This window comes from Globicephala melas, chromosome 9 (assembly GCF_963455315.2).
Source record: "Globicephala melas chromosome 9, mGloMel1.2, whole genome shotgun sequence".
NCBI classification, from domain to species: Eukaryota; Metazoa; Chordata; class Mammalia; order Artiodactyla; family Delphinidae; genus Globicephala; species Globicephala melas.
In genome coordinates, this window is record NC_083322.1 from 6826723 (window position 1) to 6846772 (window position 20050).

Below are 20050 nucleotides of genomic sequence, written 5' to 3' on the forward strand. Positions count from 1 at the left end.
CATATTTATTGAGCACTGATGGGGGCCAAGGTTTCACCACCGTCACAGTTCTTAACGGGCCTTTTAACACCAGAACCCCAACTTTGCTTTACAAATGAGGAACCCGAGACCCAGAGCTGGGAGTGAGACTGGGGTCAGACCAGGCTCCAGCCTCCCAGGTCACGCAGCCTCCGCTGACTCATTTCAGTGCAAAGAATGTCCTTTGAACACCTAGTGAGTGCCAGGCAAACTCACAGGGCCTAGCCGGGAGCCCGGCACATTGAATGCTTTGGAAGAAGAGGAGCACCACTGCACAGTGATTACTGCTTCTGTTAAGAGTTTGCGTATTTACACAGGGCATTAAGCATTAGAAAAGCCTGGAAACTCTGAGCCCTGAGGCCTTCCAAGGAAACACCTGAGACTAGCTCTTGCAGCTGAGGGCTAAGCTCTCAGCAGCTTCACTAGCACCACATCCTGTCTGAGCACTTGCTGACAGCCCAGCCCTGACTGCGGGGCCCTGGCAAGAGCTGGGGGATACCAGAGCAGACAAGCAGGATCTATGGCAGGGGAGGGGGGCGCCTCTCCCAAGCCCAGAGGAGCTTGGCTGAGCAGTCACTGACGCGTATACTCTCGCCCCAGAGATGACAGCAATGTTTCCATCTGCCCCCAACCCTGTTCAGGACTTTAGGAGAGGTATGAGGGTCAGAGGGGGGCAAGAGGAAGTGGCACAGCCAGGGACCCAGGCACCTGGAAGCAGGCCTGAACACTGGACACTTCACATAGTGCCAGATAAATAAGACAACAATCAGAAGAGCTGAGGACCCATCACTCCAGCTTCAAAGTCACCCAGACCAAGGGCTGGTTTATAGGGAGCGCCCAAAGTGGTGTGACTGAAGAGGCACAAGAAGCTAGGTGCCACCGAGACTTCTCCATGAGGCGCGACACTAGAGCCCGAACCTCCACAGTTTGAACCTCACTGCTTTGGTGAGAATTTGTTCCACTGAGGTACAAAAGGCTCCAGGCGGATATAGCCCAAAGGGAAAGTCTTACCTCACTTTGCACCCGTGGGACCTTCCACTCACTCCAGAAAATAAAGGTCCTTCTTGAGTGATTCTGACTGGGAAGAGGGCTGGAAGATCAACATGAAAGAGAAAGGGGGCCCTGAACCTGAAAGGAAGGTCGAAATCAGGCTTCCTATTTGTCCCGCTGCCTCTAAATCTATTATGACCCTGACAACTCTAAGGTGAGGTAGGATGCACTGGGGTCATTACCACCTTCGACAGACAAGTAACACGAGGATGGAGGTGGTTAAAAGATTCACCTAGATCTCCTGGCCTAACTCTGCCATGAGCCCCAAGTTCTAGAAGACAACCCCCTCCTTTAACGTGACACATCAGGCCTGGCAACCCCACAGTCCACGTGGGCTGACCAGCCTCCCTCAGACCAGGATCTTCCTCTCGGGAGGAACTTCCTGGGCCCGCTCTGCACCTGACCTCCCCCACCCCCCAGGTGTCAGGTGGGGTCCAGTCCATGGAGCGTGCACACCCGTGAACACTGAGACCTTGGGGGAAATGTCATCCACTCCAGGCTGCAGTTCCCCGCTCTCAGCTGATTACCAAAGTCAATCATGAATGTGAACACCCACTGGGGAAAGGACCAGGAATACTGGGAATCAGTCTAGACCAACGAACACACACCTGGGAAGACACCTGGTTTCCAGGGCAGCAGCCAAGGCACCCCCATCAGCAGGCATTCCCAGGCTGGTCTGGACAGTCCCTCTGCCATCCCCACACACAAGGAGGTGGCAGAATAATACCTGCCCCTCAGGAGTTCTCGGTCCCCTTTACAACCACACACAATACTTACAGAAGCACTTAGAAAATCTCCATTAAAAAAAGTTTCAAAATAACAGTAGAAAACTCAAATTTCTAGTGCCTATTCTTCAGGCTGTCTGTCCACTCTGCTGTTTCTCGTGTTGACAGAAGGCCAAGACCTCTGTGTATAAAATCAAACCCCAGGCTCTCCGTGTCTCGAACACCCCCTACTAGAAAGGCCATGGCCTCTGGTCCTGTTGCCTGTCCACAGTACCCGTCAAAGGCCCCCACCAAAGCTTGGCATCCCCTAAGCCTTAGTGGCCCCTGTGTAAGTCAGGAATGTAGAAAAAGCAGCAGAGTGACAAACTTAGGAAACTGAGGCATCTGACACGCATACACTCTGTCATCAAAAAGGCCACTGCTTCCCATGTAAAAAGATCTCTCCAAAGCCATCGCAGAAGGAGGAACCAGCATCAGGCACAAGTGGAAGGGCTCCGCCGGTGTTGAGGTGGTCCTGGAGCAGGGGGTGCCCCGCAGGCTCCTGCCCGGTCAGCCCTCCTCGGAGGGGCTGGGCCGTGCCAGCGGCGGGCTGCCCAGGCGGGCGGGGGGAGCCGGAACGTGCGGGCCGCCCTGGCCGCGCGCGTGCGTCTGCATGTGGACCGCCAGGTGGTGGTTGCGGTTGAAGGCGCGGCCGCACTCGGGGCACGGGTAGGGCCGCTCGCCCGTGTGGATGCGCTGGTGCCGGAAGAGGTCCGAGGGCCGGCGGAAGGCCTTGCCGCAGTAGGGGCAGGCGGGCCAGCCCTGGCTGTCGCCGGTGTGCAGGCGCTGGTGGAGCAGCAGGCTCTTCCGCTGCTGGAAGAAGCGCAGGCACTCGCTGCAGTGGTACACCTTGGCGGCCGCCGGCCTCCGCCCCACGAAGCAGCGGCGGCCCTCGGGCCCCTCTGGGAGCCAGCGGATGACGGGGCCGGGCACCACCACCTCCCCCGGCTCCAGCGCGGGCTGGGCACGTCCCCCGGCCCCGGAGGCCGAGCCGCCCCGGGCCTCCGCGCGCTGCTCCTCCTCCGCGTGGGTCCGTTGGTGAATGGTCAGGTTGATCTTCAGGCGGAAGCTCTGTCCGCAGTCAGGGCAGGGGAAGGCCCGCTCTCGCCGGCGGGGGAGGACGCGAGGCGGCTCGCCCCCCTTCCCCGGTGCCCCCGGTGGCAGAGGGTCCCCTGCCCGCACCCTGGGCGCTGCCCCCGAGTGAGGCCGGCCAGAACCCCCGGTCCTGCTCCTGGGCCCTTTGGGGAGTCTACACTCTGGCTGGTTCTGGGACTCCCCCAGGTAGAGCTGCTCAGGCATCATCTCGTCCTCAGATTGTGCTTCCGTCTTGATGACCATACCGCCACCACCTGGCAAACGGAGTCTGCGTTGATTTCAAGCGGACCACACCGCCGGCCCCCACCCGGGCCACAGACCCAGTCCTGGCCTCCCGGCGTGCTCCAGCCACACCAGCCCCGCCCCCACCCCCCAGCCTTCCCCGGGCCCCTCTTCCTCCCAGCGCTCCCGGCCAGAGCAGGGAAACACTGCTGCAAACCCAGAAGCTGGGGTCAGGGGTCAGACCGGGGAGGCAGATGGGTGGGAAAATGAAAGGCAGACAAAGGGAGGCCTACGTCCTGTGCCCTGCGGCATGCTGACCATGCGGGACCCCCAAAGTTCTGACGACTTTAGTTCTGATCTGTGAATGACGATGAGCCCTGCGGGCCACCACTGCCCCCACACTAGGTAAGAGGCTTCGGGCCTGGAGGTGGTGGGTGACTTAGCCCCCCTCAGAGCTACGCAGCCAAGTAACAAGTCCACACCGAGCGTCCACCACCTGCCCTGACAGAAAGCGGGCACGAGTCCTGGGCTTCCCGGCTGGGCCTCAGTGTGGGTCACACTTGACTCTGAGGTGGGACTCAGGCAGTGACAGGTGGTCTCAGCAGCAGCTCCAGGGGTCCCTGTCGCTGAGGAGGCCGGTCCTGGCCGCAGAGCCCTGCCTGGAACCCGGCATTCTCCCACCTCCTCCAGCTGCTGGTCACCTCTGGTTTCCTCTGGAGCCAGCCAACCATCCCCCAGGATCCGGCAGCCTCAGCTGCTAGACTGCACAGTCTGCTCAACGGTGACAAGAGAACCCTGCCCGCTGCCTATTAGAATGAAAACTTACAGCCCTCATTAGGCAACTTCCAAGGTCCAAGACAAGAGTGATTTCTATTTTTGCTGAAGCCTGAGCTTAAACCACAAGTCGGGAGGCCACTGAGGAAGAGACCCCTTAACTGGTGACCCTCCAGGGCAGCACCCGACAGCAAGACCTTGGGTTCTCTGCTCACCGCTCACCCAGTAATCCTCACAAATTAACTCAGGGCAGAACTTTATTTCTATGTCAGAAATGACCCACTGTTTTTAATTTAGTCCTCCAGCTACAGAATCGTTAAGAGTCTAAGAATCCTGTAAACTTTGAGGTAAAACCTTGTTGCACTGAAGAGGCCCCCATGGTGGTCTTGGGCTTAGAAATTAGTGAGGGTCTCAGGCCCTCTTCTCTGTGAAGGCCAAGGCTCCCAGATCTCTTCATCTGCAGCCCATCTGCAGCCACACCACAACCCCAAGGTGGGCCCAGATCTCATGCTTGCCTCCCACCGAAGCAGGTACCAGAATGGAATGGGAGGACAGCTGGATCCCTTTCTATTGGGCCCAAATAGGCAATAATCGCTTTCTTTCTTCCTGCTTATCAGGAGGTAAGCCCGGTTTATAGAAAACACACAGACTCTAAGCAGGAAGAGCTAAATTTAAATCACAGGCCTCCAGACTCCAGCTGCAAGACGCGAGAGGCTGTGGGCTGGGCCACTTCACAGGGTGGCTGTGAGGAGGCCACACCTGGTGGCACACAGCTTGTTTTAAGCAGCACCTTTCCAGCCAGACCAGACCACGACGGGGGAGGAGCAGGACCATAGGTGATCTGGGTCCCCAGAGCCCCAGGGAAGTAATACTTGGGGTGTGAGGGAGGGAGCCCTCAAGAGGAAACCCCTTACCAGGTCCATCATGCAACCCCTACCCACTCCCAAAGGGCCCCCGAGTTCCTCCGAGGCTCTGCTGTGGCCACGGGGCCTCTTCCCTTCACTCACCTGGCCCCATGCCGGGCAGGATGTCCCTGGGAGGGGAGGTGGGTGACTCCCCATCTGAAGATTCTTCCTCCCGTTTAACCGAGGACAAAACGCTAGTGCTGGCTAGTGGTCCTGTGAGAGAGAGTCCCATGAGGGCCTTTCCCAACAGCAGGCTCCCACAGGGAGACCCAGCCATTCCCTAGCAGGTCCAGGACACGCTCAAGTGCCTGAGGCCCAGGAAGAGGGAGCGCTGGGTTCTGTCCCAAGGGTGGCAGGTGCCCCACCCCGCAGCCTCTGCTCAGAGGTGGGCGGAGACCGGGGAAGGCCACACCCCCAATTCCCATGCACGTGGTGCTAACAACTGGCCCCTCTGCATCTGGGGGTCACCCTGATGGGCCTCAAAAGGACAGAGGGTTTGGGGAGGCCCCAGGGCACAGCACCGGGTTTGCAACAGAGCAAAAGGACAATGAGAAGGTCCCAGTCCTCTTACACACTGGCTGGAAAGGATGGACACAGGGAGCGGGGATGGGGTGTCACCTCCAACTGCAGGGGCCCATATTCAGTGGGGAAGATGCACAGAAGTAACTGGATAGAAAGCAACCCAGAGACTGAACGGTCAGGCCGGCAGGAGGGGGACGCCAAGCCAGCACAGAGCAGTCTGGAGACAGAAAACGAGGCTCTGGGTTACCTGCCAAGTGCTATGCTAAATGCCCCCTGAATATACTCCATTTTTGTGACAGGATGGGCAAGAATTCCCTTTAAACAAAAGCAGAGAACACTGGAAGCGGTGACTGGAGCTTCACCGGTCTTCAGAAGAGGACACTCACTGAGGAGCACACATGCTGGCACTCTGCTAGGCATACGGCACGTACTGCCCCATTAATGGGATTGTCTTAAGAACCCTGAAGAGACCCAATGTCCCCCTCCTGTGCCCTTCCCCTCACTCCAGCCCGATCAGTGTACCTGGCCCCCAACATACCTAAGTAACCCATACCTTTGCTTAGACTGTTTCCTCCCGCTGAAAATACCCTGTGTTCCCAGCAAAATCTACCTCTAAGGCCCGTCTCAGGGACCCCTTTTCCAGGAAACCTGTCCAGCCTTGCCCAGCCTGGCCCAGCGCCCAGCCACCTCTCCCCGCCTCGAGCTGCAGCGCTTATGCTCAGTACCGCTTGTCTGGTCCTGTTCACACGGCTGCCCAGCGCTCACTCACCGGTGCTCGTTTCGGGTGGGGTTACTCTTGTTTCTGAGTCTTGCTGGTGCTTGGAGGCCTGACCTTCTTTTGGCTCCTTCTGGGCAGGGCTGACTGGGCTGGAGGTGTGCTCTGGGTATGGAGGAAGGCCTGGGGAATGCAAATCAGTGACACTACGGGCAACGCAGAGGTCTCCCAGGAGCCTCTGGGGAGTGGCTAAATGCAGTCACCTGGAGCATCAGGTCAAACACAGGGTATGATAATTCAGTGAACTTTACTGATCGTCTAGTAACTAGAGTCTAGACTAAAGCCTCCATATCTGAGAAAAGGAAATGGTATATATAGCATGTTAAGTTATCCGATAGTACCACACAGGTCATGACACAGCAGGACCAAAGGTCTGGCTTTTTAAGGACTCCTGGCTCAGAACATTTCAACGGTAGTTCCCAATCCCAGGTCCTCCACCAGGCTGGTGTATAAAGATCTCCTGGGGAGCCCCCCCAAGATTCTTATCAGTTAGTTCTGGGTGGGCCTAGGAAGTATGCATTTTTAAAAAGCTTCCTAGGGGAGGGGGCTTCCCTGGTGGTGCAGTGGTTGAGAGTCCGCCTACCAATGCAGGGGACACGGATTCGAGGATTCGAGCCCTGGTCCGGGAGGATCCCACATGCCGCGGAGCAACTGGGCCTGTGCGCCACGACTACTGAACCTGCACTCCAAAGCCCACATGCCAACAGCCCGTGCTTGGCAACGAGAGAAGCCACTGCAGTGAGAGGCCTGCACACCACAACGAAGAGTAGCCCCACTCGCCACAACTGGAGAAGGCCCGCGTGCAGCAAAGAAGACCCAACGCAGCCAAAAATAAATAAATAAAATAAATTTATTTTTTAAAAAAAGCTTCCTACGGGAAAAGACATGAATATTTCACAGAATAAAAAATTAAAATGGCCATAAACAAACAAAGCTACACTGTTACCAAGGCCAGACAGACACTACAAGAAAACTACAGACCAATATCCCAATATGAACAAAATGCTAGCAAACCGAATTCAGCAGCATATTAAAAGGATCAAATATCATAACCAAGTGGAGTTTATTCCTGGAATGCAAGGATGGTTCTACATATGAAACTGGATCAATGGAATACACCACATTAAGAGAATGAAGGGGGGAAAAAACCCCACATGACCATCTCGGCTGATGCAGAAAAAACATTTGACAAAATTCAACACCCTTTTATGAAAAAACTACTCAAAAAACTAAGAATACAAGGAAACTACCTCAGTATAATAAAAGCCTTAATAAAGGAAATTCTGACATGTGCTACAACATAGATGAACCTTGATGATACTGTGCTAAGTGAAATAAGCCAGCCACAAAAAGACAAACAGTGTACGATTCCACTTATATGAAGTACTTAGAGTACTCAAATTCAGGGAGACAGAAAGTAGAACTGTGGCTGCCAGGGACTGAGAAAGGGGGGGAGTGTTATTGTTTGATGGGTACAGAATTTCAGTAAAAGAATAAAAGAGATGAATGGTGGTGATGGTGGCACAGCATGGTAAATGTATTTAATATCACTGAACTGTATACTTAAAAACAGTTAATATGGTAAATTTTATGTTATATGTATTTGACTAAAATAAGAAAAAAAAATAAAGTGCTAATACACAGCTCAATATAGATGAACCTTGAATACATTATGCTAAGTGAAAGAAGACAGACACCAAAGACAACATACTACGTGATTCCATTTACATGACATGTCCAGAATAGGCAGATCTACGGAGTCACAAAGCAGATTTGTTGTTGCTTATGGCTGGGGGGCTGGGAACGGGGTCAGGGTGATAGCTGAAAGACACAGAGCTTGTTTTTGAGGTGACAAAAATGCTATAAAATTGACTGTGGTGTTGGCTGCACTTATCTATGAGTATGATAGAAAGCACTGAATTGTATACTTTAAATGAGTGAATTATTTCTAATAAATCTATTTTTTTAACTACACTGAAGTACTTACCTATTATGCAGACAGAAATCTGACAAGTCTGACCACATTCTCTAGTGGCAAGGCTGTGGGGAAAGAGGCCCTCTTTCACAATGCTGACGGGAATGTAAATGATACAACCCCTATGGAGGGGGATTTGGTGATAAATTGTTTAAAAATTGCATATTCATTTATCTTTGACCCAGCAGTCCAGATTCTGGACTGTATCCCAAAGATACACTGACAAAAATATGAACTGATTTATGCACAAGATATTTCCTACAGCATTATTTATATCAGCAATATACTGGCTATTTCCCACATAATCCATCAGTGAAGACTGGTTAAATAAACTATGGTATATCACACCATGGAACATTCCATATTCACACAAAAAATTAGGAAGATCTCTACATACTGCTATGAGGTATTTCAAAGACAAATAGTATGGGGGAATACAAAGGTATCTATGTATTAGTGACATTTTCAAAAGGAAACACTGGAGTATAAACGAGAAGTTAATAAAAATGGTTATCTATAGGGAGAGGGAGGGGATAAGGGTGGAAATGAGACCTCCCTGAGTGTATCTTGTTAAATCATTTTGACTTTGCAACCATGTCTTACATGTTCAAAAAGTTAAATTAAATCATCATTAAAAAGAGCCATCACTAAAAACCTAAAATTAAGCAGGGGCTTCCCTGGTAGCACAGTGGTTACGAATCTGCCTGCAGGGGACACGGGTTCGAGCCCTGGTCCGGGAAGATCCCACATGCTGCAGAGCAACTAAACCTGTGTGTCACAACTACTGAAGCCCGTGTGCCTAGAGCCCGTGCTCCGCAACAAGAGAAGCTACCGTAATGAGAAACCCCCGCAATGAGAAGCCTGCGCACCGCGATGAAGAGTAGTCCCTGCTCGATGCAACTAGAGAAAGCCCGCACGCAGCAACGAAGACCCAACGCAGCCTAAAATAAGTAAATTAAATAAATAAATAAAAATAAATAAGTAAAATTAAGCAGAAACAAAAAAACTTAACTGTATATCAAGTTGGTGGCATAACCACATAGAGAAAAGAATTATTTCAAGCGACTTTAAAAGGCATTATTTTGTCTATTAAGTCCTGAATGAAATATGCATTCAGATGACAAAAAGAGCTGCAAAGAAATCTCAAATTTCAATTAGAAGTGTAATTGTTAGTAGTAATACAGACTCAATTATTTGAAATTATTTCCAAATTATTATTATTCCAAATAAGATATTATAGGATAATGAAATATTAAGATTTGGATACAAAATGATACAAAGTAATGCAAATAAGTAATTATGCTAATATAGTGAGGAATTTAAGATGTCCATGTAAAAGTGACATACAAGTATAAAATCAAAGGACATTAAATTTGAATTCTAAATATCATTACGAACTCATGATTTTTTTCTTCTCAAAAATACATATTTTCTGAGAAGGCCTAGAAGTAATGCCAAAAATTAGCAACTACTAGAACTCATACTGCAGTTTCAGAATACCATTCCTTATTGAAAGAAATAAAACTTCTTGGAGAAACTCTTATTCCAGGTCTGGGGAAGGAAACATACAAGATGAAACTAGAACATCTTACGGTGTCTGAACGCCATCAAAGTTACATCAAAACGACCTATAGGTCAACTTGAAGGGGCTCCCAAGAGCTAAAAATGGGACAACTTAAGCATGAAAATAATGGCTGCAAAGGACTGCATGTATAAAATACTCAACAATCTATGAAGTCATAATAATAATAAAAAAAAAAAAAGAAAGAAAAGCCCAAGTATTGGTCACCTTTGGAGGCGTCTAAGGAAGCAACTCTTCATTCTAAAAACTGATGAAGGGAAAGAATTAAGCACCTATCCTGCCTTTTCTGTACAGACTATATTTCAAGGTAACTAAAAGAGTTAGTTAGGGAAATTATTCTTTATAAAAGAATTTCAGGGCTTCCCTGGTGGCGCGGTGGTTGAGAGTCCACCTGCCGATGCAGGGGACGCGGGTTCGTGCCCCAGTCCGGGAAGATCCCACATGCCGCGGAGCGGCTGGGTCCGTAAGCCATGGCCGCTGAGCCTGTGCGTCCGGAGCCTGTGCTCCGCAACGGGAGAGGCCACAACAGTGAGAGGCCCGCGTACCAAAAAAAAAAAAAAAAAAAAAGAATTTCAGCTATTAGGTACAAAAGTAATGACCAAATTTCACCATTTTGCAACCCCTAATAAAATAATGAATCCAGGCAACAATTTTCAATGGCTAATAAAATCATTAGGTGAAAAGTTGACGGGGAACTTTATAACAGAAGGATAAGGCTCACAATCAGAAAAAGAAAGGCAATTGGGTAAGACCTGAAGCCATAGGCTCCTAGTAGAAAACACAGGCGGTAAGCTCTTTGACATCAGTCTTGGCAACGACTTTTTGGATTTGACACCAAAAGCAAATATAAACAAAAGAGAATACATCAAACTAAAAAGCTTCTGCACAGCAAAGGAAACCATCAACAAAGTGAAAATGCAACCTACTGAATGCGAGAAAATATTTGCAAGTCATACATCTGATACGGGGTTAACTTCCAAAATATATAAAGAACACACACAACTCAACAGCAATAAAAATCCAATTACAAAATGGACAGAAGATCTGAATGGACATTCTTCCAAAGAAGACATACAGATGGGCAACTGGCACATGAAAAGATGCTCAACATCACTAACCATCAGGGAAATGCAAATCAAAACCACAATGAGATACCACCTCACATCTGTTAGAATGGCTATTATCAAAAAGACAAGAAATGACAAGGATGTGGAGAAAAGGGAACTCTTGTACCCTGTTGGTGGGAATGTAAAGTGGTGCAGCCACTATGGAAAACACTATAGGGGTTCCTCAAAAAACTAAAAATAGAACTACAATATGATCCAGCAATCCCACTTCCAGGTATTCTTTCAAAGAAAACAGAAACACTAACTCAAAAAGATATCTGCACCCTGATGCTCACGGCAGCACTATTTATATACAATAGCCAAGATATGGAAACAACTGAAGTGTCCACTGATCAATGAATGCATAAAGAAAATGTCACATATACATACAATGGAATATTATTCAGCCACAAAAAAGAATGAAATCTTGTCATTGGCGACAACCTTGACGACATTATGCTACATGAAATAAGAGAAAGACAAGCATTGTATGATCTCACTCATATGTGGAATCTATTAAAAACAAAGACACAAAAATGAGGTCATAGATACAGAGAACAGATTGGCGGTTGTCAGAGGTGAGGGGTGGAGGTAGGTGAAACGAGTGAAGGGGGCTAGGGCGCGGCCCACCCTGGGTTAAGGGCCTGCGCTCCGTCCTGGCCTCACGGCTCGGAAGCGCAGGAGGCTGGGGACATGAATGGACTGTCCCCAGCCACGCCTCCATCTTGCCCCCACTCACCAGCGCCCAGCCTCCTTGGGCGTGCTTCCTCTCTGTCACTCCCCTCCTCCCGGCCCCTCGGGCCTTCAGGGCAAGGCTCCTCTCCCCTCTCCATCCGGGTGAGGATATCCGGTTTGGAGATGGCATAATCTGCACACAGAACAGAGGCAGCTGGGTCAGGACTGCACACCCACCATGCAGTTGCCCACAGAGATGCAGAGACCCCCAGAGGAACAGAAGCCAAAGCCAAGACCCAGACCACAGGAGGCCCATCTGTGCACCGAGGCCCAGGGTGCCACCTACACAGCCTTACCCAGGGAGACCAGCGTCTCGTAGTTGCCCCGCATCACGTGCTTGTACAGCTCCTTCTGCCACTCATCCAGTTTGCCCCACTCTGGCTCAGAGAAATACACGGCCACATCATCAAAGGTCACGGGCACCTGGAACCACAGTGTCACGCACGCTCACCCGCACGCTGACGGGCACGGACTGTCCCACCCCCGGCGCCCAGGGCTTACCTTGGGGGCCTCGCCCTTGCTGCCCGGGGGCAGCCGCAGGATCCAGAAGTTCCTGTTCCTCAGCAGGTTCTCCACGTTCTCCAGCCGCCTCTGCAGCAGCCCGTACTCCTGCAGCAGGGTCCCCAGCACTGCCCACTTGCCCTCCAGCTGGTTCCCCAACTCCACGGCCGTCTTCTCGCAGTCGGCCAGCTTCTTCTCAGCCTTCCCTGTCCGCCCCTCCAGGGTCATCAGGCGGGCCAGGCAGGAATCCACCTTCTTCTCCAACGCCTGGATGGCGGCCACCACCGTCCACAGCGTGATCTCCGTGGAGTAGAGGTATGAGCTCTTCTCAGCAGCCAGCTGGGGTGATGGAGAAGGCGTCAAAGGCCTTTCATCCCCTATTTGCCTGTCCCTCTCTGGAGCCTGTCCACAAGAGAAAAGAGAGATGTTATCAGAATTATCCAGTCAAAATGTCCATCTCTAAAAGAAACCTCAGAATGGCACCTGCCCAGGTGAAGCCCCATCTGGGATCCTGAGGACCAGTCAGGCAGCCAGGGATGGGGAGGGGGGACATCCAGCCTCTAGGACAGGAAACACTGGCTGGACCAGGGTGTTAGCAAGTGGGAACAGGAGGAAAGGCATGGCCAAAGCAGGAAAGCATCTGTGGCCTCACACAGGTGACTTCCTTTCCGGGTCTCAGTCTCCTCCTCCGAAACTCAGAAGCTCTGCAGTCAAACAACCAGAGTGCAGCTGGCAGCTCCACTGCTCACGAGCTGGCTGACTTTGGCAAGGTTTGTTAAGCACTTCAACTTCAATCCCACATCTATAAAATGGGGGTAATAACAGTGCCTACATGATAGGATTGTGAGAATTGATGGTACAATCTTTGTAAATAGCACATGGCAAATACTCAATAAATGTGAGCCCTGTGTTGTTGATCACGAGGGGGATGATGACGATGGTGGCTCTGGCTCAGGGATGCAGCAGTTCATATGGCCTTTGTCCTCCACCTCTTTCATTACAATGTCCTTCAGCATCTCGGAAAAGAGCTCCTGCAGTGCCTCAGCTTACCTTGGTGCCTGATGACAAAGTCTCAGTCCCAGTTCATCTCGCTGAAAGCTTTGTTGGAAAGGTGAATTGACACTTCATCCCTTCACTGCACTCATCCTCATGGTCAAATCACCATCAAGTCCTATCCGTGTAACTTCTGAAACTATCTCAAATCCATCCTCTTTTCTCCTTCTCTGCCGTGACTAGTCAAAATCCCAATCATCTTTCCCCCAAACCACTGCAATCCTGCCCAGCTGGTTTCCCCAGTTCGCCCTTCTTCCCCCACAATACACTTTCCACAGGGTGATCAGTAATCTTTTAAATACACAGACTAGATCATTTTAGTCCCCGATCAACAGCTTCCCGTGTACCCAGAATAAAACCTAAACTTCGTATCGTATCCCAGCCTACCTCCCTGAGCTTATATCCTCCTGGCTATCAACTACACTCCAGCTACCCTGGTCTCCTTGGATTCCTATGATGCACCCAGCTCTCTTTTCCACCTTTCTGTTAGCTCTTCCCACACCTCTCTGTACGCCTGGCTCCCTCTCGTATAAGGCTCCAGCTTAAACACTGCCTCAAAGAGACCTTCGCCGATGGACACATCTAACATAGGCCCCCTGCTAGTCCCTTCCTTCACAGCACTAATAATCTATGATCGTGCCATGTGTATGCCTGTGTTATGGTTTGCTTCGCCCATGAGAACATAAGCTCCATGACGACGTAAGTTTCTAAAAGACTGCCTCATTCATAGAAGACGCTCAATAAATACCTACTGAATGAGCGACTGACTAAACAATTAAACAACACATTCATCCAATAACAATTACTGAACATCTGTCATAGTAAACGAGCAATGGGGATGCAGAAAAAAATATGTGGTTCTTCCTTCTCCTGGAGAAAAGTTTTGTACAAAAATAGTCATAATAAATTAAATAACAGTGTGATACCATGGGCTATCGAAAGTTGAGGGCAAATCTGTCCTGTTTGAGGAGTTTCTTGGGATCTCATGTGCTACACAAGACAGCAGAGGAAAAGGGGCGGGTGGATAAGAATGGTCAGAAAGAGTACTGAGAAAGTGGCCCTGGGCTAAGTGGGAGCTGAAAAGGTCACTTGTCCCCCTACAGAAGGGCCTTCCTGGGGGCCATAAACGCCAAGAACTCCCATCCTCTTCTGCCTCGCACTCAGAGGACCCTTAAAAAAGCACACACCAAACTCACTAGTTAAAGAGGAGAGAAAAGTTCCTCCTTAAAAATCATCCACAATAATCAGCATCCAGAAAGATCACAGCTTCAAACATTTTATTAAGATGTATTAATAATAGTAGATACCGTTTATTGAGCTCTTTACAAATGTTTTTCGAGTATGTCAAAAAAGGACAGATTATTTTCTCCGAATTGGACACACTGCACATTATCAGCCAACATTGTAACATCTGCTAAACTAATCTTAAAAACAAAAACACGAAAAACAACAACAAAAGCACCACACCTACAATCCCGTCAGTAAACAGCACTCAACACCTCTTAGGTGTCAGAAGAACACTTGGGCACCTTAATGGGGGTGTAACTCCGGAGCCCCTGGTGGGCGGCAGGCTCTGGCCTCTACTAGGTGGGCGACTTCAGACCGCTCCCCGCCCCGAGCCCCAGACTTCGGTCGTCAGAACCGAATGGGGCCGGCGCCCCTGCCCCCCGCCTGCCTCCGGGGCCGCCGGACCTCCAGTGAGACAATGGACGGGGCGGGGAAACAGCCATTCGGTTCAAAGACGAGGGCTTGTCATCTTAAGTGTAACTAGAAAGCCCGGTCTGTCCCCCGACGTCGGGGCCGTCCGCCCGCCGCGCCCGGCCTCGCGTTTGGGCCGCCCGGCCGCTCGGACGAGGCGGACGAGGGCGGCCAGGCGGCACGAGAGGGCCCGAAGCGCGGGCCTGGACGGAGGCGGCGCGCGGGCCTCTCGGGCCGCCCGACCGAGACCCGCGCGGGCCCACGCGGCGGTGGAGTCGGCGGCCTGGCCGGACTGGGCGTCCGCGCGGGGGCGCTTACCGGGGCAGGCGCCTCTTCGGCCATGGCTGCCCGCGTCCTTCTCTGGGCGGCTCTCCTCAGACCCGGTTTGTCGGGCCCGGCGCGGCGCTGCGCGGCGCGGCGGCGGAGGCGGAGCTGAGCCGCCCAGCCTCGGAGCTCCTGCCGGGCGGCCGCGAGCTGCGTCCGAGCCACGTGCCCCGCCGGCCCTTTAAACAAGAGCTGCGCTCGCGGCCCTGCCCGAGGGCGCGCACAGCGCCCCCTGCAGCCCGAAGGACCGCACGCCCGCGACCCGCGGCCTTCTGCGCCCACCCGCCCCGGCGGCCGCGGGGGTCTCCCGGGGGGAGCGGGGTGCCCGCCCCCTCCTGGGCCGCGGTAGTCGACGCCGGGCCTCACGCGCCGCGGAGCCCTCCAGACGGGCTCCCTTCGGGCGGAGGCGACCCTCGGGCCTGGGCCGAGCGGCGCGGGCCACGCGCAGGGCCGGCACGGTGGGACCCTAACCCCGCTCCGGGGTGCTGGGGCAATCCAGTCAGGGAGCTAATAAAGGAAACGCGCAGGAAACTTCGAAGCTTTGGGGGAAGGTCCGTCATTGCCGGGTAATCTCAAGTGTATGCACTTGATTTGCCGTTTGAACACCTCTAATGGACCCAAAGTGACTATACATTTTGCCCGGGAAAAGCCAGGGGGGTGGGAGGGATCAATAAGGGTTTTTAAACTTTATTAGTTTTCCAGAACAAATAGAAAGACCTCAGGAAAATTTTATTTCCTTAAAAAAAAAAAAAAGCCCCACCTCCCTCCCCAAACCTCCCTTTGGGGACCCTGGGTCTCCTCGTCCTTCCCTGGGGCCCACCTTCCCAGCAGACACGCGACTCGAGCATCCTCCACAGAGTGCCCTGAAGCCCTCTTTGCCACGCCCAGTCTTCACTTGCGCATCAGCCACCAGCTGGGGATCCTCTGCAGCAAGAGTAAATCCATCACTAGTTCAGGCCCTGAGGCATCTTGAATAAACGACTCAATCTAGGACCTATTTTCCTCATCTGCAACCCACCGAGCCTTGCTCTGGAAAACCTGTTAATCTCTGAATATAAAGTAAAATATGCTGCATGCCATTTAACTTTTATTTTCTATCTTTTCTGCATTTCCCAATCACCTCACTCTTTGTCCAACAAGCCCGGAAATTCTTCCCACTAGAAATTACTCTGCAGTTTTGTTTCTTTGTGTGTATGCTTTGTTTTTGTTTCTTTTCTTAGTATTTTTCTCTTGGGAGGGAGGGAGAAAATGATTTGCCCATGTATTTGATCCAAGCAAAAGTGTGGTCAATCAATATAATAAGAACATAAGTAAATTGATACCTTCTCCAAGTAAGGTGCACCGGTAGAATTTGGGGCAAGGTTAGGAAGTGTTACTTTAAGGTAACAAGAAGTCAAATCAATATATGGCATTGTTTATTGTGGAAATCCTTGTTGAAGTAACCTGACCTTAAGACAGTTTGCAAACTTGTGCTGAAGACAGGAAGAGCATCCCTCGGTTCTCAGCAGGGGTAAGACCAATATATTAAGGATTATACATTTCTTATAAATTGATAAGTTGTGATCTCATAAAGTAAGAGTTAATGTCCAAGGCAAACAGAAAGAGTCCGGAAAATGGATTGGAGAGGAAGATGCTAGTATTAAACAAGCTTTGTTCAGGGAAGAGTGCTCTAATTTTTGACAGCTGGTCTGCGTTTTTTAGAAGAGTTTCTGTAAGTCAGTATTCAAACTTCAGTGTGCATCATGCTCTCCTGGAGTGCTTGTTAAAATGCAGACTGTTGGGCACCGGTCTCAGAGTTTCTAGGCCTGCGGCTGGAGTGGGTAGGAGTCCAGAATTTCATTTCTAACTAGTTGCCATGAAATGCTGCTTCTACTGGTTGAATGATCACACTGCCCTGTGCATTAGCTCCCAGAGCTGCCTCTCATTCCCACGCTCTGACTTTATAAATATACTGAACAAAAAATACAGAAACTTGACACCATAATGTGGTTTCCACAGCAGACCAGCCTGGGTGTCAGGCCAGGTGTAGCTGTAATATAAATTAAAATTCCTTGCATCCTTCGTTATTAATCTGTCTCCTGTGGATTTGCTCTTTTTTAGATCAGGTCTCCAGGGCCTGAACACCTCTGGGTGAGTTGACAACACTGGATTTCCAAAGTAGAGGCACAGACCCTGCAGGGACAGGGGTGACTCCACCCAGGTGCAGCCCACTCTGAGACAGTTGGCCATCGGCCTGTGCTGCAGAGGGTGGGCTGGTCAGGTGAGGGCCACTAAAACAACACCTTAGGGTCACGTAGGGTTGGGGGGTGGTCAAGATACTCATGTGCTAGTGCCCTCAGCCAGGAGATGGGGCAGCTCAGAGAGAATTCCCGTGGCCCCCTCACCCTACCTTTAGATTAGAAAGTGGACCCACCCAGAATTGTAAAGTGGTAGGAGGGGAAGTATTAGAAGAGGGAGACCAGAAGTATAACCAAATCCCCCTTCCTCCACGAAGCCCTCCCTAGTTCAGACAGCACTGAGCTCCCTATCCTGTGAATTCCTGTTATACCTGTTCATTCAGTAAACGTGCTGTGACCATCTATGTGGGAAGCCCCCATGCTCAGAGCTGTGGAATCTGGATACGATTAAGACCTGGTCCCTGCCTTCAAAGAGCATCGCCTCCTGTTGACTCCACCTCGGTGATCTTGTCCATCACTCTCTTCGCGCTGAAGCGGCACCCAGTCAGATCTTCACTGGCTCTCGCTGTTCTCACTCAAAAACCTTCTAACATATCCCCCACCCCGGCAACAACAAAAGCATGCTGTACCTCTTCTTAGGTTAATAGTCCCAAATCGCAGTTAGATTCAGGTCACCCTTTTGCTCAAAACTCTCAGCTCCCCATTACTAACTCAATACAATCCAAACTCCTTAGTCTGACCCCAACCTCTCTTTCCAACCACGTCCCCCTACTCCCCTCCTCCCACCCCACCCTCCAGACAAGTCAAATGAATTGGTGTTTATTGGTACATGCCCCATAAGGTCTAGTTTGGTCATGTCTCTCCTTTTTAGAATGTCCGTCATCTCATCCTTAAAGGTCCAGCTCAAATGTCATCTCTCATAAAGCCTTTCCCAATGTCCTGCAACTTGAATGTAATTGTTCTCTTACAGAATTTTAGCTTCATTTTCTATCTTCTATTAAAGTCCCTTGACAGCCTGTGAGCCCAAGAACAAAATCTGATTTAACCTTTTATCCCTCCCTCTGTAGACTCTGCACATGGAGGCTACTCAGACATTCACGGGTGAACAACATCTAAGGTATGCAAAGGTACAGTACAAGAAGGGAACAGATATCCACCCCACTGTTCACAGCAGTATTATTTACAATTGTCAAGATATGGAAGCAACCTAAGCGTCCATCAACAGATGAATGGATAAAGATGTGGTACATATATACAATGGAATACTACTCGGTCATAAAAAAGAATGGAATTTTGCCATTTGCAACAACATGGATGGACGTGGAGAGTATTATGCAAGTGAAATAAGTCAGACAGAGAAAGACAAATACTGTATGATATCACTTATATGTGGAATCTAAAAATACAACAAACCAGTGAATATAACAAAAAAGAAATAGACTCACAGATATAGAGAACAAATTAGTGGTTACCAATGGGGACAGGGAAGGGGGCAGGGACAGCACAGGGGTAGGGGATTGAGAGGTACAAACCATTAGGCATAAAATAAGCTACAAGGATATACTGTACAGCACAGGGAATATAGCCAGTATTTTATAACTATAAATGGAGTATAACCTTTAAAAACTGTGAATCACTATACTGGACACCTGTAACTTACATATTGTACATCAACTATACTTCAATTAAAAATAATTTTTTTTAAAGGAAATATATTTTGATCGAATGTAAACTCAGCTAGGGCAAAGACTGTTTTTCTGTACACTGACATACCCCAAGTATTTAAAACAGTACCTAAATAATAGGTGCTCAACATATATTTGTTGAATAAAAGAAATGAACAAGGGAAGCTTCCACAAAAGGGGGCCTACGAACTGAGTAGTGAAAAATAAATAGTACTTGGTTCACAGAGAAGGGCATTCCCCGGAGAGGGAAAGCCTGAGCTGAATTCAGTCGTGGGAAAGTACGGCTTATTGACTAAGTGACGGGAATCCCACTGTGGCAGCAGGAGAGAGAATTTAGTGTGAGAAGCGAACAAACCCAGAGCAGGTTAGGTTGTCCAAGTCTTGAATCTACACTTAAAAGCTTGCTCTTCATCAGTAGCGTCAGTGCACTGCAAGGCTTTGAGGAAAGCCCATGTCCAATCTGTGTTCCAGGACAATAACCCTGGTAGCAAAAAGGACGTGATTAAGGGTAGGAGACCAGTTAGGTTACTGAGTGAAAAGTAGGTGGGCGATGATTAGGCCCTTACCTGGTGGAATAGGAAGGAGAAGATTGGACAGATGAGTCTCTGATGTTTGGCATTTCACTCTTCACTATATGCTGATTTAATCTAACTTGATCATCCCTGTCCTTCAGGCAGTTGCACAGTCTGTTTCCTTCTCATCACCCAGCAGAGCAGACTTTCAATGAAGGACAGTTGAAGCAGGCCAAGATTTTTTGTATCACTTAAAACAGTGTATTCTGTGTGCAGAGCATGACCTGGAGATCCTGTTAAAATGCAGATTCTGATTCAGTGAGTCTCAGAGCCTGCCCTTCTACCAAGCTCCCAGGGGGTGCCAATGCTTCTGGTGCAGAGACCACACTTTGGGTAACAAGGACTTAGAATCCAACCCAGACACGAGGTCCTTAATCGTGGTCAGCCAGAAGCAACAGAGCCTGTGGTGGAGTGTGTGAGCACTGAAGCAAGATGGCCTGGTTCACAGCCACCTCTGCTTCTGCATCACCTTTCAGGTCTCTTCCCGCATCTCACGTGGGAAATGGGGTAATAATCG

The 20050-nt window shown here is 50.2% G+C and overlaps 2 protein-coding genes across 3 annotated transcripts in view; both read right to left on the reverse strand.

Moving 5' to 3' along the window:
• On the reverse strand, positions 1 to 19433 carry ZNF783 (zinc finger protein 783). Of its 2 annotated transcripts, none has more exons than XM_060305168.1 (7): positions 19317 to 19433; positions 12025 to 12426; positions 11820 to 11946; positions 11528 to 11656; positions 6120 to 6248; positions 4931 to 5041; positions 1 to 3181 (listed from the first exon to the last, which is right to left on the reverse strand). In XM_060305168.1, exons 1-7 carry the CDS (start codon positions 19371 to 19373, stop codon positions 2343 to 2345), a joined length of 1794 nt encoding a protein of 597 aa, XP_060161151.1. In that variant the 5' UTR covers positions 19374 to 19433; the 3' UTR covers positions 1 to 2342. The 2 variants fall into 2 exon arrangements, with proteins under 2 accessions (XP_060161151.1, XP_030710030.2); XM_030854170.2 differs by lacking the exon at positions 19317 to 19433 and adding an exon at positions 15094 to 15222.
• ZNF212 (zinc finger protein 212) overlaps positions 16498 to 20050 on the reverse strand; it is a 20698-nt gene continuing 17145 nt past the window's right edge. The window contains exon 6 of the mRNA XM_030854174.2: positions 16498 to 19766. The gene's annotated coding sequence lies outside the window, so the exon portion shown is untranslated. The remainder of the gene's footprint in view (positions 19767 to 20050) is intronic.

Bases quoted from the DNA above. Each gene is read 5' to 3' on its own strand.
- ZNF783 (XM_060305168.1), bottom strand. From the start codon at position 19,373: ATGAAGAGCAAGCTTTTAAGTGTAGATTCAAGACTTGGACAACCTAAC. The intron at 11,947-12,024 runs GTAAGCCCTGGG...CTGTGGTTCCAG, and splicing joins GCAAGGGCGAGGCCCCCAAG to GTGCCCGTGACCTTTGATGA. The intron at 3,182-4,930 runs GTGAGTGAAGGG...TCCGTTTGCCAG, and splicing joins CCTGCCCGGCATGGGGCCAG to GTGGTGGCGGTATGGTCATC.